Here is a 17,028-nt window from a genome sequence, read left to right as displayed (position 1 = left end):
CATGTGGATTATTCTTTTCAAAAATTCTGAACTTCACTAACATCAATAAAAGAGAAAATATTTCTTCAAACAAAATATAACAGAAAAAAGGGATTATATGTGATTCTCCATTACATACAGCTTGCTTTTATTAAAAAGTAACCATAAATTCAACATATAATTTTCAAAGCTGTGCCACTTGTGTGTTTCCTTCTGGATTTCCTTTCTGTGCATTTTAAAAATGACTTCAATGACTTTTTCTTGGCAACACTGTTTGGCTTCCTTCCTGCTTCCTTCTACCCCCCATCATGACAAAAAGAAAAACACAATCCTTGCAAGAAGTAAGCAGAGTGAAGCAAAACAAATCCACACACTAGCCATGTCCAAAACTGTATGTTTCATTCTTCTTGAGTTAACACCCCAGTTAGGCTGTGGGCAGCATGCTTCATTAGTGGACCTCTGAAGTTGTCATGGTATTTATCAGTTTTTAAGTATTTCAAATTTGCTTTACTTTATTACATTGTTGTATCTACATAAATTGCTCTGTTCACTTCATTCTGCATCAGTTTAATCAAATGCCCCCATATTTCTCTGAAATTATCTCTGTCATTTCTTATGGTGCAATTATGTTCCATGAAATTCATATACCATAACTTGTTAAGCCATTGCCTAGTTATTGGATATACCTTTGGTTTTCAGTTCTGTTCCATGACAAGACTTTCTAAAAGTATTTTTGTATATGTGGGGCCTTTCCCTTTTCCTTTCATTTCTTTGGGTATAGGAATAGCAGTGGTAAAGAATAAAGATGGTTTAGTGATTTGTGGGGCAAAGCTCCAAATTGCTTTCTAGGATATTCACCACCACCCTGCTCTTTACAACAGTGCACTAATGGCCTTTTTTCCTCCTAAACTCTCCATTTTTCTTTCCCTTTTGTGTCATCTTTGCCAATCTGATAGTTGGAAGGTTGATAGGCAGTGCAACATCAGGGTTGTTTTAATTTGCATTTCTCTCAGTCATTTAGAACCATTTTCTACAGGATAGTTTGGATTTCTTTCTTTAATAATTGCCTGTTTATATCCTTTGACCATTTATCCATGGTACAATGTCTTTCATTCAAATATTTTCTAGGGTAAACTGGGTGTTCTAGAAGTCTGTACTAAGACTTTTGGAACATCTTATATATTTTGGGTATCAGATCTTTATCAGATAAACCTGAGGCAAAGGTCTTTCCCTAGTTAACCAATTCCCTTCTAATTTGTTTTGTATTGGTTTTGTTTGTGTAAAAATATCAATTTTATGCAATCAAAATTGTCCATTTTATCTTTTATGATTCTCTCTTTCCCTTGTCTAATCACGAATTCTTCCCTACCCAAAACTGTGAAAAGCATTTTCTTTCCTGCTTCTCTAACTGGTTTATGATATAAGCTTTTACATCTAAGTCATATATGTTTTGGGAGCTTGTGAGATATCAGCCTAAATTTTTTTTTGTTGGAATACTTTCTAGCTTTCCCAGGAGATGTTCATATAATCTTAGCTCGATGGTTGGGATCATGCTGTCTTATTATTTATGGTTGTACATAACCAACTACATACAAAATCAAATAGTTCTGATGATCACTGCTGCTTTGTAACATGGTTTGAGATCAGTTACTTCTGCGGTCCCTTCCTTCTCACTTTTTCATTATTTCACTTGAAAATTTTTATTTTTTTCTCAAAACAAATTTTACTATTTTTTCCTAGTTGTCTCAAGCGATTCTCTGGTGGTTTTGTGGGTATATATTGAATGAATAAATTAACTTATCCAGAATTTGCATTTTTGCTATATTAGACATAGACCAACTATGATTATTAATCTCTCCATTTATCTAGATTTGTCTATTTCCATAAAAAACTTAATAGTTTTTTTATGTAATTCCTGTTTTTCTTGCCAAGTAGGTCTGCAAATATTTTATTTATTCTAAAGTTATGGTGAGTAGAATGTTTCTATCTCTTCCTGTTGGATTTTGTTGGAAATACATAGAAAGGTTGGTGATTAGACTTTGTTGAAGTTATTATTTCAATTCATTTTTTAGTTGAATAGTTTTCTATGTATACCATCATATCACCTTGAAGAAGTTGCAATTCCATTTCATTTCCTATGTTTATTCCTCAGTTTCTTTTTCTTCCTTATTGCTATAGCTAGCATTTTTAGAACGCTGTCAAATAATACTTGTGATAATGAACATTCTTGCCTTACCCTTGATCTTATCGGAAAGGTCTCTCCATTACAGAGAATGCTGGATCATTGTTTGTGTTCAACACTATTTACCATATTAAAGAAAGGTACATTTATTCCTATGAATTTTAAGCCTTTTTTTAAGCATAAATAGATGCTGTATGTTGTCAAAGCTTCTCCATCTATTGAAATAATCATGGGATTTCTATTGTGTTTGTTATTAATATGGTCTATGATGTCTATAGTTTTCCTAACATTGAACCAATTTTTGCATTCTAGACTATACCTGGTCACAGTGTGGAATCTTTTTGATATGTTGATGTTGCCTTTTTGATAATATTTTACTTACATTTTATATTGATACTCACACAAATATTGCTTTATAATTTTTTTCCTATTTTTCTCTCTCACCACTTTAGGTATCAAGATCATTTCTGACTCATCATAATTATTTGGTAGCATCCTTTCTTTTTTCTAGTGTTTCAAAGAGTTTATGTAATATTAGAATTGTTTTTGAATTAACTTCTAAAATCGTACAGTCTAATGATTGTTCTCTTTTGAATTTCATGAATGGCTTATTTTTTTTAATTGGGTTATTTAAATTCCCCACTTCTTATTCTGTTATTCTGGGAATTTTATATTTCATAAATATTTGTCCATTTCATTTAAGTGATCAGTTTTGTTGCCATATAATTGGGAAAAATAGTTTCTAATATTTTTGGAGGCAGCATGATGGAATTCAAAGAGCCCTGGATTGAGTCAGAAAATCAAGGTTTAAATCTGAGCTCTGCAAATTAGTACCTAGTTCACCTTGTGGGGGTCAGACTAAAGGGCCTGTTCTAAAACTATGATCCAATGATTCTTTCTCCTTTTCATTTGTTGTGATTCCCTCTTTAATTATTTTATGCTGGCATTTTGGTTTTCCTTTCTCTCCTTTTAATAAGATTAGGTAATGGTTTTTCTGTTGTTTTTTTTTAAACCACCTAACCACTTTCTTTTTTATTTATCAGTTTAACAGATTTTTTCACTTTTAATCTTGTTCATCTCTTGTTTATTGCAAAATTTCTATTTTGGTGTTTAGGTGAGGCTTTAAAATTTATTGTTTTTCTAGTTTATTTTTTCTTTATGTCCAGTTCATTGATTGCTTCTCTCTTTTTTTGCTGATCAAAGTGTTTAGGGCTCTTCATTTTTCCCTCAGGACTGCTTTGGCTGTATCCTAATATGCTGTTTAGATAGTGGGTCTTATTGAATTTTTGTAGCATTTCTTTTCCACCTACTTCTTTGCAAAAGATAGTGAAGCGTAAGTTGCATATCTTCCTGGTAGTCTTTTTTTGCAAATGTTTCCCATAAGCACTGTAATATAAGATAAATAACCAAGTCATAAACTGAAATTTCTTGTTGCTTTTGGATACATAGTAAGACCAACTCCAGCAGTACCATTATTTCTTTCACCAAAAAGAGAGCTTGTGAGCCCATCCTTCCATTTAGCAATAATTTGCTTTTGTTTTCTGATTTCATTCATAGTATAAATGTTAAGATCGATAGGACTCAGAACTACCTAGCCATTGCTAATCAAAACCTAATAATACTGTAATAGCTATTTTCTTTTTTATTTATTTAGTATTTTATTTTTCCTCAGTTACATGTAAAACAACTTTTAACATTCATTTTTAAAACTCTGAGTTCCAAATACTCTCCCTTTCTCTTTCTCCAACCCCCCTCACTGAGAAGAGAAGCAATCTGATATATGGTATACTTGTATAGTCATGCAAAACATTTCTATAATACTCATGTTGTGAAAGAAAAGATAAAAATACCCTCAAGAAAAATAAAGAAAGTTTTAAAAAGTATGCTTCAATCTGTATTCTGACACCATCAGTTCTTTCTCTGGGGATGGATAGCATTTTTCATAAGTCCTTCAGAGTTGTCTTGTATAGCTAATTCATTCACAGCTGATCATCTTAAAATATTGCTGATACTTTGTACACAGTACATTTCACTTTCCATCAATTCATGTAAGTCTTTCTGGGAGCATTCTGCTCATCATTTCTTATAACACACTACTATTCCATCGTAATCACATACCACAGTTTGTTGGCAATTCTCCAATTGGTGGGCATACCCTCAATTTCCAATGCTTTCCCACTAGAAAAGAGCTGCTACAAATATTTTTTGTACATATAAGTCCTTTTCCTCTTTGTTTTTTAATCTCTTTTGAGATACAGACCTAGTAGTCATATTGCTAGGTCAACAAGTATGCACAGTTTTATAGCCCTTTGGGCATAGTTCCAAATTGCTCTACAGAATGGTTGAATCAGTTCACAAAGTCTGACAATTCATTAATGTCTCATTTTTCCCACATCCCTTCAATCATTTGTCATTTTTCTTTTCTGTCCTATTTGCCAATCTAACAGGTATGAGATAGTACTTCAGAATTGTTTTAGTTTTGATTTCTCCAACCAATAGTAAGTCAGAACATTTTTTTCATATAGCTATAGATAGCTTTGATTACTTCATCTGAAAATTGTTCACATCTTTTGATCACTTATCAAGTGGAGAATGGCTCTTATTTTTATAAATTTGACTCAGTTCTCTACATGTTTAAGAAATGAAGCCTTTATCAGAGAAACTTGATTCAAAATTTTTTTCACAGGTACCATTGCTAACTATATTTCTCTCTATCCTATTTCCCCCTCATTTATTCTATTTTCTTTCTCCTTTTACCCTGTCCCTCCTCAAAAATGTTTTGCTTCTGACTACTCCCTCCCCCAATCTGCCTTCCCTTTTATCACACAACCCCGCTTCTCTTATCTCCTTCCCCTCCTACTCTCCTGTAGGGTAAGATTGATTTCTATACCCAATTGAGTCTGTACATTATTCCCTTTTTGAGCCAATTCTAATGCCAGTAAGGTTCACTCACACTCCCTCACCTCCTCCTTCTTCCCCTCCACTGTAAAAGCTTTTTCTTGCCTCTTTTAGGTGAGATAATTTATCCCATTCTACCTCTTCCTTTCCTTTTTTCCCAGTACATTCTTCTCTCACCCCTTAATTTTATTTTTTTATGTATCATCCGTTCATATTCAATTCACACCTGTGCTCTCAGTCTATATATACTCCTATCTGCCCTAATAATGAGAAAGTTCTTATGAGTTACAAGTAACATCTTCCCATGTAGATATGTAAACAGTTTAACCTCATTATATCCCTTACAACTCCCCCCCCCCGAAGGATTATACTCAGTTTTCTGGGTAGGTGATCCTTGCTTGTAATCTAAGCTCCTTTGCCCTCAAGAATACATTCCAAGTCCTCTAATCTTTTAATGTAGAAGCTGTTAAATTTTGTATTATCCTGACTGTGGCTCTAAAATATTTAAATTGTTTATTCTGGCTATTTGCAATATTTTCTCTTTGACCTGAGAACTCTGGAATTTGGCTATAATGTTCCTGAAAGTTTTCATTTGGGCATCTCTTTCAGGAAGTGGTCAGTAGATTCTTTCAATTTCTATTTTACCCTCTGATTCTAGAATATCAGGGCATTTTTGCTTAATAATTTCTTGAAAGATAATGTCTAGGTTCCTTTTCTGATAATTGTTTTCAGGTAGTCCAATAATTTTTAAATTATCTCTCCTGGATCTATTTTCCAGGTCATTTGTTTTTGCGATGAAATATTTCACATTTTCTTCAATTTTTTTTTCATTCTTTTGGTTTGGTTTTATTGTTTCTTGATTTCTCATGAAGTCATTAGCTTCCATTTGTTCATTTCTAATTTTTAAGGAATTATTTTCTTTAGTGAGCTTTTGTACCTCCTTTTCCACTTGGCCAATTCTACTTTTTAAGGAGTTTTTTTTTTTTCCTTCAGTGAATTTTTGTGCCTCTTTTTCCATTTAGCCAATTCTACTTTTTAAGGCATTCTCCTCATTGGCTTTTTGTACCTCTTTTACCATTTGGCCTAGTCTGTTTTTTAAGGTGTTATTTTCTTCAGCAGTGGCAGTTTCCAGACCTCTCAGTCCACAAACAGGAAGGGGGAGAGGGGGTTCCAAACAGTTGTTGAGAAGGAGACTACAGTTACCCAGGCCTGCTCCTGGTGTCCTGGGGCCCAGTCTGCTATGGCATGGCCTTTGCTGGACTGTGCTATTCTCTCACCCTAGTGCAACAGACCTTTCTTGCCAATCTTCTAAAATATCTTTGGCTAGAAAATTTTTCACTGTCTTTTTTGGGTTCTGTCTCTCTAGAATTTGTTTAGAGTTATTATTTAGAGCTATTTGAAGGAGTTTGGGGGAGAGCTCAGGAGAGTCTGCGCCTTTACTCTGTCATCTTGGCTCCACCATCTTGGCTCCATCTCCTGTAATGGCTCTCATCCTGGGAAATTCTCATCTATGTCTTTTTCACAAATCCTCTAAAGAGGATCTAGCCAATGTACATGAGGCCTTCATCTGGTTCTTTCAAAATTCTGTGGTTACCTGTGGATCATGTGTGGGCTGTCCCACTGGTGTAGTAATAGCTAGCATTTATGCTATCTTTAAGGTTTGCAGAGTACTCTACATATATTTTATCTGATCTTCACAACAACCTTGGCGTTTTTATAATCATCATATTTCAGATGAGGACATTGAGACTGAAAAACATTAATCAATTTGTCTAGGGTCACCCAGACAACTGGAATCTGGAGCAAAATTTTATTTTGGGCCTTCCAGATTTCAAGTCCAGCACTCCACCCACTAGTCCACCTTTAAGGTCACATTGCCCAACAGGCATTTTCCAGTCATTCTGATCCCTGATATCTCTTACAGCAGGCCTTAGGCATTGTAAAGGCAATCAGTGAATGGGAAGATCTTCCCCGCCCATTTGAGTGGGTGTCGGGGGCGGGGCTCTCAGGGTCCTGGGGGGAGAAGCTAGGACTGGAGTGAAGCCTGTGGTGGGAGGAGCTTGCTGATCAGTTGGACCAGAGCTAAGAGGCAGTTGGTGAGCCAGTTGGAGAGAGCAGTTAAGAGTTGAAGGAGAGAGGAAGCAGTTGGCTAGCTGGAACACAGCTTGGAGATTGCAGTGGAAGCAGCAGAAGTGGCAGCGACATCGGCAGGTGCTACAAAAAGGCAGGACTGACCCTCGTGGAGACTAGAGAGTGCTGAGCAGGGGCTTGAGGCCAGTGGGTGGTCTTCTTGCTGGAGGGCCCTGGCATTGGGGGATTTGGGGGGTGGAAGCACCAGTATGGCTTGGCTTGCTGCCATAATGTTTTTCTGTGGCCTCCTGGTCACTATTGTGAGATGGGCATACTGGTCTTGGAAGGTTCTTGCCAGGATGTCGAACTAGGGACACTGGTCCATGGGTCTGCTACTTTTGAGTTTCAATAAATGTTTTAAGTCCTCTGCCTTCTACTTAGAGAATTCCTTATATCCTGCGATTCTGGACCATTCAGGCATATTCATGGTTATCTTTGAAGTCATGAATTCAGCCTTAATGATATAGGCACATGTAAGGTGGTAAGATGCTACATCCTATTTATACCTAATATGCATCTTTTTATTGTTTTTAAGTCACTTGCAATTTAAACTATTCTGAAATTGAGAGGCTATGAGTCTTTTAAGAAATGATGAGTCATATAGGTTTAGTTTTATGATTTACATGTTTTTTTTTAAGTCAACAACTTCTTTAAAAAGACCAGATGTTCCATAATTCACAGCAGAGAGAATGCTAGTGTTAAAAAGGTAGGTTTTGGGGCGGAGCCAAGATGGCAGCTGGAAAGCAGGAACTTGTGTGAGCTCCGTACCGAGTCCCTCCAAAAACCTATAAAATATGGCTCTGAACCAATTCTAGAACGGGAGAACCCACAGAACAGCAGAGGGAAGCAGGGCTCCAGCCCAGGACAGCCTGGATGGTCTCTGGGTGAGGTCTATCCCACACGGAGCTGGGAGCTGGGAGCTGGGAGCTGGGAACGGAGTGGAGCAGAGCCCAGCCTGAGCGGCATGGACCATCCAGACCAGAAGCCGGGCAGAGGGGGCCCTAGCGCCCTGAATCAGTGAGCTGCGGCAGTTACCAGACCCCTCGACCCACAAACACCAAGGACTGCGGAGAAGGTTAGTGGGAAAAGCTGCGGGAGTGGAAGGAGTTCCCGGTTCGGCTTCCAGCCCCGGGAGCAGCGGAAGTGGGGCAGCGGAGGTGGGGCAGCTACAGCTGTTGTTACTTCCGGCTCCAGGCCCACCTGGTGGGAGGAATTCAATGGCAGATCAGAGCAGGGGTGCACAGCCTGCCTAAGATCTAAGCCCAGTTCGGGTTGGGGATTCTTGGGGAAGGAGGAGTGTGGGTCTGACAGAGCTGGCACCTCCCCCCCAAACGTGGAACATAGAACTCTACAAGCAGTCATACTCCACTGAAAAACTCAAGGATCAAGTTAGTTGGTTGGGAATATGGCCAGGCAGCGAAAACGTGCCCAGATTCAGTCTCAGACTTTGGATTCTTTCTTTGGTGACAAAGAAGACCAAAACATACAGCCTAAAGAAGACAACAAAGCCAAGAAAAACATGAACTGGCCCCAGGCCATAGAAGAACTCAAAAAGGATTTGGAAAAGCAAGTTAGAGAAGTAGAGGAAAAATTGGGAAGAGAAATGAGAAGGATGCAAGAAAACCATGAAAAACAAGTCAATGACTTGCTAAAGGAGACCCAAAAAAATACCGAAAAATACACTGAAGAAAACAACACCTTAAAAAATAGATTAACTCAAATGGCAAAAGAGCTCCAAAAAGCCAATGAGGAGAAGAATGCCTTGAAAGGCAGAATTAGCCAAATGGAAAAGGAGGTCCAAAAGACCACTGAAGAAAATACTACTTTAAAAATTAGATTGGAGCAAGTGGAAGCTAGTGACTTGATGAGAAATCAGGATATTATAAAACAGAACCAAAGGAATGAAAAAAATGGAACACAATGTAAAATATCTCCTTGGAAAAACCACTGACCTGGAAAATAGATCCAGGAGAGAGAATTTAAAAATTATTGGACTACCTGAAAGCCATGATCAAAAAAAGAGCCTAGATATCATCTTTCAAGAAATTATCAAGGAGAACTGCCCTGATATTCTAGAGCCACAGGGCAAAATAGAAATTGAAAGAATCCACCGATCGCCTCCTCAAGTAGATCCCAAAAAGAAATCTCCCAGGAATATTGTCACCAAATTTCAGAGCTCCCAGATCAAGGAGAAAATACTGCAAGCAGCCAGAAAGAAACAATTTGAATATTGTGGAAACCCAATCAGAATAACCCAAGATCTGGCAGCTTCTACATTAAAAGATCGAAGGGCTTGGAATGCGATATTCCGGAGGTCAATGGAGCTAGGATTAAAACCTAGAATCACCTACCCAGCAAAACTGAGTATCATGTTCCAAGGCAAAATATGGACTTTCAATAAAATAGAGGACTTTCAAGCTTTCTCAGTGAAAAGACCAGAGCTGAATAGAAAATTTGACTTTCAAACATAAGAATCAAGAGAAGCATGAAAAGGTAATCAAGAAATGGAAATTGCAAGGGACTTACTAAAGTTGAACTGTTTTGTTTACATTCCTACATGGAAAGATGATATGTATGATTCATGAGACCTCAGTATTAGGGTAGTTGAAGGGAATATGCATATATATATATATACACACATATATATATATATATATATGTTTATGTATATATATATAAGTGAATGTGTATGTATGTATATCTATGTGTATATGTATGTATGTGTATGTATGTGTGTATATATATATATGTGTTTATATATATATATAGATATATATAGATAGATAGATAGATAGATATAGATATATATAGATATGTAAAAGAGAGAGAGCAGACACAGGGTGAGTTGAAGATGAAGGGAAGATATCTAAAAGAAATAAAATGAAATTAAGGGATGAGAGAGCAACATACTGAGAGAGGGAGATAGGGAGAGATAGAATGGGGTGGATTATCTCGCATAAAGGTGGCAAGAGGAAGCAGTTCTGTGGGAGGAGGGGAGAGGGCAGATGAGAGGGGAATGAGTGAACCTTGCTCTCATCAGATTTGGCCTGAGGAGGGAATACCATACATACTCAGTTGGGTATCTTACCCCACGGGAAAGAAGAGGAAGATAAAAATAAAATAAAAAGGGGGGGGGATGATGGAGGGGAGGGCAGATGGGGGTGGAGGTAATCAAAACAGACACTTTGAAAAGGGGACAGGGTCAAGGGAGAAAATTCAATAAAGCGGGATGGGTTGAAAAGGAGCAAAATGTAGTTAGCCTTTCACAACATGAGTATTGTGGAAGGGTTATACATAATGATACATGTGTGGCCTAGGTTGAATTGCTCGACTTCTTAGGGAGGGAGGGTAGGAAGGGAAGAGGGGAGAGAATTTGGAACTAAAAGTTTTAAAAACAGATGTTCAAAAAAAAAAGTTTTTGCATGCAACTAAAAAATAAGATACACAGGCAATGGGGCGTAGAAATTTATCTTGCCCTACAAGAAAGGAAGGGAAAAGGGGATGAGAGGGGAGGGCTGACTGGGGAACAGGGCAACCAGAATATAAACCATCTTGGAGTGGGGGGGAGGGTAGAAATGGGGAGAAAATTTGTAATTCAAACTGTTGTGAAAATCAATGCTGAAAACCAAATATGTTAAATAAATAAATTTAAATTAAATTAAAAAAAAATTAAAAAAAATAAAAAGGTAGGTTTCTTGAGATGTCTTAAAAATTTGTCCCTAAAAAGTGTGCAGGACAGTTAGGGAAACTGTTGGGTTTGGCCGGTTTTAAAGACACAGCCTTGTTCTGGTTATGTAGCCAATCAAAGGAGGCTGCAGATGATCTGGGCCTTACATATGGTAATAGCGGTCATAGTAATTTTAAATGCTTTTTCTTAGCTTCACTCACAGCGGCAGATCCAGCGGTACGTGAGCTAAGAACCACACGGTACAGTACTATCTGGAAGTGGCTAGAACATTGGGCCTGGATTTAGGACTAGAATTCAAATTCAAATACTTACTAGTTGTATGACCTTATTCTCTGTCCACCTCATCCATAACATGTGAATGATGCAAACATCTACCTCTCGATATTATCATAAGAATAAAGTGAAGTAATATTTGTAAAACCCTTTGCAAGCCTTGAAGTGCTATATAAATTCTAGTTATTATGATTCTCATACCTTATTAGTGCAGTGAACTGATCTCAGATTCTTTCAGACCATGGATAATAGAAAATAAACTCTAGCAGTTTCTACCAAACTGGAGAAGCCATATTCAGGTACGGATGGACATGCCTCTTAGCTTAGCATCAGCCTGGCTGACTGGAGACTCATCCCTAGATTGTCCTTAAGGTGATGGATTTTATTTTGGCCATAACTACACTTAAAGTCATCTACTAAGACTGTGGTGTGTTGGCAGATGGAGTATCTACTCTGACAAAATGATTGATTCTTGAGTTGTTGGAGTATAAATGGAGTACTTGAGACAAGCTAGTTGAGTTTGATGATATAAAAATACAGGATTTTTTGTACAACAAAATATCAAAAATAAAAATGAAAGAAATTTTTAAAAAATTGTCCCTAAAATAAGGATTCCTATCACAATTCCTTAAAAATCTGGTTGTCTTCAGAGATTTCATCTGGTCAGAGCTAGACACTTGTTCCATCTTCACCTTCACCCGTGTTTTAATGGTACTTTTTCCTATCTCTGAGTACGTAGAGGTGACAACCAAACATTGTGCGTCTACTATAATCATAGATGAGAACAGACTGTTACAGAAATACTGGCAAATCTGCTTCATTTCACATCTATTTGTTGTCTTTCCAGTTTAATCTACAGCTGCTTTCTTGACGATCTGATTTAGCTCGGTCTCGCACCAAACTCTTGGCAGGCTCATTTCCTATCATCAGCTTTTCACTGTTTTGTGAAGTGATATTACCCATAATATCCTGATACTTCCTGCTGCTTTTGGGTGCATGTAAAGGCAAATCCTTCCATAGCTTTTTAAGAAAATACTGTGATCTATCCTTTCATTTAGCTGCAAGTTCTTCATGTCTTCTGGTTTCACTATCTACTTGTTTATCACTGAACAAAGATCCCACATTCAGAATGACAGAAGTTAAGTTAATGTGTGTGGATGGTCTAAGAATTGTGTGACTCTTAACATCCTCTTCACTTTTTCCTGCATTTTGACCAATATCATTGCAAAGCAGAACGGGGGGATATTCTGTATTTTTACCTATTTTCTACATTACTGGACAAAAATTGCACCTGGTGACCAACCTTCTTGTGATGAGCCTCTTGGTGCTTGACCTTGAATAGCAGACACAGTTTATCTATATCCAGGACCATACTGACAGGTTTTGAAGCAGAATAGAACCTGTTGGAATGCATACTTTGCTGGCCAGACTAGGAGAATTGTAACTGACCTTGACATCATTATGAGGCTCTGAATCTGAAATGCAAAAATCACATTCAAAAAATGATCCTAATTCAGGGTTTAAGATAATCACTGTCTACCTAGAAGCCCTAGAGTAAACTGAACTGCCTTCAGCTCCCTATTAACCTGCTTCTCTGCCTCACCTGACTAACAATGCTGCTGTTGTCTGTACACCCTGAAAGCAGAGGATGACCTCTTTCTTACAAGGGGCATCCTCAGATGGTAAAGACACTTTAAGAGGCAGTAGGTAGGGTGGAGAGAGTGCTGGTCATGAAGTCAGGAATAGCTGGGTTCAAATTCTGCCTCTGATATTTACTGCCTGTGTCACCCAGGGCAAGTCCCACAACAACCTCTAAAGCTGTATGTTACAGAAATAGGTTGTGATTTGCTTAGTGGAAGGAGTTCACACAAACAGTGAAATCACAGGTCTATCAGACTTTTACATAAAGGCACATTAGCACTGAGGAATTTTCCCTATTGTATGAACAAGAATTAAAAGATTACTTTAAAAAAAGGAGAGAATTATTGAACATTCAATTATTTTAATTCAATAAACATTAATTGTGCTTATTACGCAGTGGGAAAGATAGGAAATATGTTAATTCGTTTCTTTATTCATTCAACACAGATTTATTACCTGCCTACTATGTGCCAATAACTGTGCTGGGCTCTGAAGATGTAAAGAAAAACAAATCTTAAAAAGTTCTCTCTATACTCAAGAAGCTCATAACTGGGGAGAAATGACAAGACAAGTATATACAAAATCTATGAGAAGTAAATAGTAGTTTAGAGAGGAAAGGTGCTAATAGCGGGGGCGGGGGGGGGAGGGGGGATATCAGGAACAGCCTTTTTAAAGAAGACCTGAGCTGAGTCTCACAGAAAGCAGTGACTCCAAAGGCTGGAAATGAAGAGGAAGGCCAAGAGGTTACAGGATTTATACAAGGTTATACAGGTAATGGATGACAAAGCAGGTGTTTGAACTCAGGTCTTCTAAATCCATATGCAGTCTCCTTTCCACTGTATTATGCTGCATCAGTTTTAACGTAATAATACTTCATAAGTGCCAAACATCTGTAAAATAACTCTATGGAGGGGATAGGAACAGATATTATTTTTGTTTTATGGACAAACTGGCTAAGGTACTCTCTTCTCACCTCTCCTTCTTAGAATCCCTGGTTTTCAGAGGTACCACCTCTGAAACTTGTCCTGGGCCCTCCAGCTGCTGGTGCCCTCACTCCCTCCCACGATTCCCTTGTGTTCTCCCTGAGGGCATGGCTGGTTTTACTTCTGCCTTTGTATTTTTCATGCTCAACACAAGCCTGGCACATAGGGCAGAACAAATACCTGAATGTTGTTTTCCCATATAACTAGCGTATAAAAGAGCAACACTTTTGTTAAAAACACGCATAAATGAGCAGGACTGCATGCAAGTGTATGTTCTTCAGGTTTTCTCATTCAGCAGAACCTCTCATCTACAAATCATAAAGCCACAAAAGTATGGGTTGATGCTACAGTATAGACAGTCTCTTTATGTTTATCTGGATATTTTAAGGATGTCTGGAGGATCCAATGAAATTGTGAATATAAAGCACTTTGTAATGTACTAGAGAAATATTAGCTGTGATTATTATTTCCGAAAGTAGGATCCTAGCTGGATTCACATGGAAATTCTTTTTTAACAAGTTTATGGATTCATTTTTCTGTATCTTCACATGACTGCTAGACTTTGAGCATCTCTGATTCTATCACAGATGGAAAAAGTATTCCCCACAAAGATCTTAACCTGATAACTTGTCAGGTGTTCTTTGAAAGTTGCTGTGGCTGAAAATTTAATTATTTTGCAGCCAATCTGGTGATGAGGTTCTCAAAACATAGCTGATCTGGAGTTCCAGCGGGACTCATGTAGTCCATCCCTGGGAACATGCCCTTGAAAAGCTTTTCTAGCTTACTGATATCTGCAAGAGATTGTGATCCCCTGGCATAGTCCCTAAAAGTCCAGGCTGATTTCCATGTCATGAAAGTCCTTCAGAGTAGGATATTAATAAGGACAGCATAGCCCTGAAAATCCAGGGTTGTTCCCTTGTCACAAAAGTAGGACTTTAGGGAAGATGCTTCACATTATACTCTTGTGGATGATAAAAGCTTCCATTGTTTATATATATATGTGTGTGTGTGTGTGTGTGTGTGTGTGTGTGTGTGTGTGTATGTATATGTATATACAAGCATATATAATATATATGAATGTGTGTATACATACCTATATACACCTATACCTACACACACACACACACACACACACACACACATAAAACTTCTATAACATACTTCCAATTTTATTTCTCTGATTTTCAGGTGAGGAATGCCAGGTGGAAAGGTTAAATTATTTCTCAAAGACAAGTTAGAAACCAAGCTTAGAATTCCTGAGTTTCTGCTTTCAAGCCTAGTCCTTACTCCATCACTAATTAAATATATGATCTTGAGAAAGTCAGTCTCTCTGAGTCTGCTTCTTTATAAAATGATGGGAACAAAGTACATAATCTTTAAGGTTCCTTGGAGTTCTAACATTTTACATTTTTATCATTTAAAATCAAGTTAATAAAAAACTTTTATTAATCATTGACTATATTTGAAGCAGTGTGCTAGGCCCTGGGGACAGACACAAAGATAAAATAAAGATATAGCCTCCTCAGTGCCCAAGGACTATGTGAACGAATGCTTTCTACCTGTGAAATATTGTGTTTTTCTTATGGGGCAAATACTTGACTTTTTGTTATATCTCTTTCTGAGAGAGAAGGGAGAACAACATACAGCTTGTTGAAGAATGATAGAAAGGACCTGAGTAGGACAGGGTCAGTGGGAATGGAGTGGGAAGAGAGAAAGATACTCAAAACTGAGGCTGACTTAATGCAGATACATTTAAGTAAACACTTCTTAGCAAAGATACCATGGGATGGCTGATACCCACATAGCCCACAAGACTTACTTGTCTAAAAATAATCTCCATGTTAAGCAAGAAGCATGAGGTTCAGAGCTTAAAAAATTAAAGGTGTAGTGAATTATTTTTATTGTGTAAGCCACAATCATCACAATTGTGTGGAGCATGATCTTATTATATTATGTCCAAAAAAACTGCTAAATTATCTCTACATTTTAATGATCTGGTTGAGTTAAACCAGATTTAAATTAAAATTAAGTTTAGTTCCCTAAATGATGAGTAATTCTAAGGTAGAAGCGGCCAATCTCAAGTTCCATTTATAAACAACCCAAATGTACCTTCTGAAGTTTTTTAGTTCTTTAGGAAACTTAAGATGCAACAATGAAGAGAAACTACACTACAGTCTGGTGGGATGGTTTTCTGGTTCCTGCAAACGGCAGCTGCGAGTGATGTGTTTCAGAGTTCCTACCAACACTCTCCATTCTCTACTAGCACTAAGTAACTACAGCAGAGGTATTTTTTGCCTTGGAAAACTTTCATCATGGGACACAGCTGTGAAACAACTCTGGCTTCAAAAAGGGAGACTATAACAAAGCGCCTCCTAGCTAGATTTTGGTTCAGGAGGTTTATGATGGGGAACAGCAGAAGAGATGAAATGTTTCGATAAAGCCCTCAGGCTGATTTAGTTAGCATTCACAAAGTGCAATAACCTATACATCACATACCCTTTGTTAGCTGGTCGTTTAGAATACAGGTGTGAGTCACTAGGTTTTATTTTAGGAGCTGGGCAATGCGATGTTACTTTCCCCAAAATATTAAAATACAGAAATCTGAAAACTAAGGAAGGCTATGTCATATCTGATACTGGAAGCTTATCAACTCTGGGAATGGATCAAGAATTCCCTCTGCTCTTGTCATTCCATGTTCCACACCTTGGTAGGCACCAGCGATAAATTACTTCATGTAAATCTATTATTAAACTAATCAGAAAACTACAGTGGTAGAAAAAAAAAATGGGAGCTTACAAAACAAAAATAAAGCTGACATCAGAGAGGGAGAGGCAGAATTAGATCCTGCACGATTTCAGGAACAAATAGATCCCTCTGGGAGTTTGGGGGATTAATATATTTTTTTCCTCCCCTCTCAGGCACTGTTTGGAATTAATGAGGATACCTGCAACAATGCTGGCAAGCTGCTGGGTTCTGGTTATGGGGTAGATGCTGCGTGCCTGAACGATTGCTGAAGCGATTTTCTTGGCATACTTCTCTTCCCCATATGTTCTCAGGATCAACGCGAGTGCCTGTTGATCTAAGGCATTCACAACATCAGCGGCAGTGGGCATGTCAGGGTACCTACGCACAAGAAGAGCCAATTAGTTCACTGACGTCAGCCTTCATTGACAAGAGGTGAAGCTTCAGAGCTTTGAGACACACAGGCTATGAGGACTTCAGAGATTTTAAAATAAGAGGCTAGAATTTTGTAC

The 17,028-nt window shown here is 37.7% G+C and overlaps 1 protein-coding gene across 1 annotated transcript in view; it reads right to left on the bottom strand.

The window, feature by feature from the left end:
- The window catches only part of METTL15 (methyltransferase like 15), a 240,566-nt gene that overhangs the window by 21,904 nt on the left and 201,634 nt on the right, over positions 1-17,028 (bottom strand). Inside the window, exon 5 of the mRNA XM_036764897.1 lies at positions 16,719-16,897. Within this exon, the coding sequence (XP_036620792.1) occupies positions 16,719-16,897 (179 nt within the window). The remainder of the gene's footprint in view (positions 1-16,718; positions 16,898-17,028) is intronic.

The sequence above is a fragment of the Trichosurus vulpecula genome, chromosome 6 (assembly GCF_011100635.1).
Source record: "Trichosurus vulpecula isolate mTriVul1 chromosome 6, mTriVul1.pri, whole genome shotgun sequence".
Taxonomy (NCBI): domain Eukaryota; kingdom Metazoa; phylum Chordata; class Mammalia; order Diprotodontia; family Phalangeridae; genus Trichosurus; species Trichosurus vulpecula.
The sequence above is the reverse complement of the archived record's forward strand: the minus strand, read 5'-3'. Positions and strand labels throughout refer to the sequence as shown.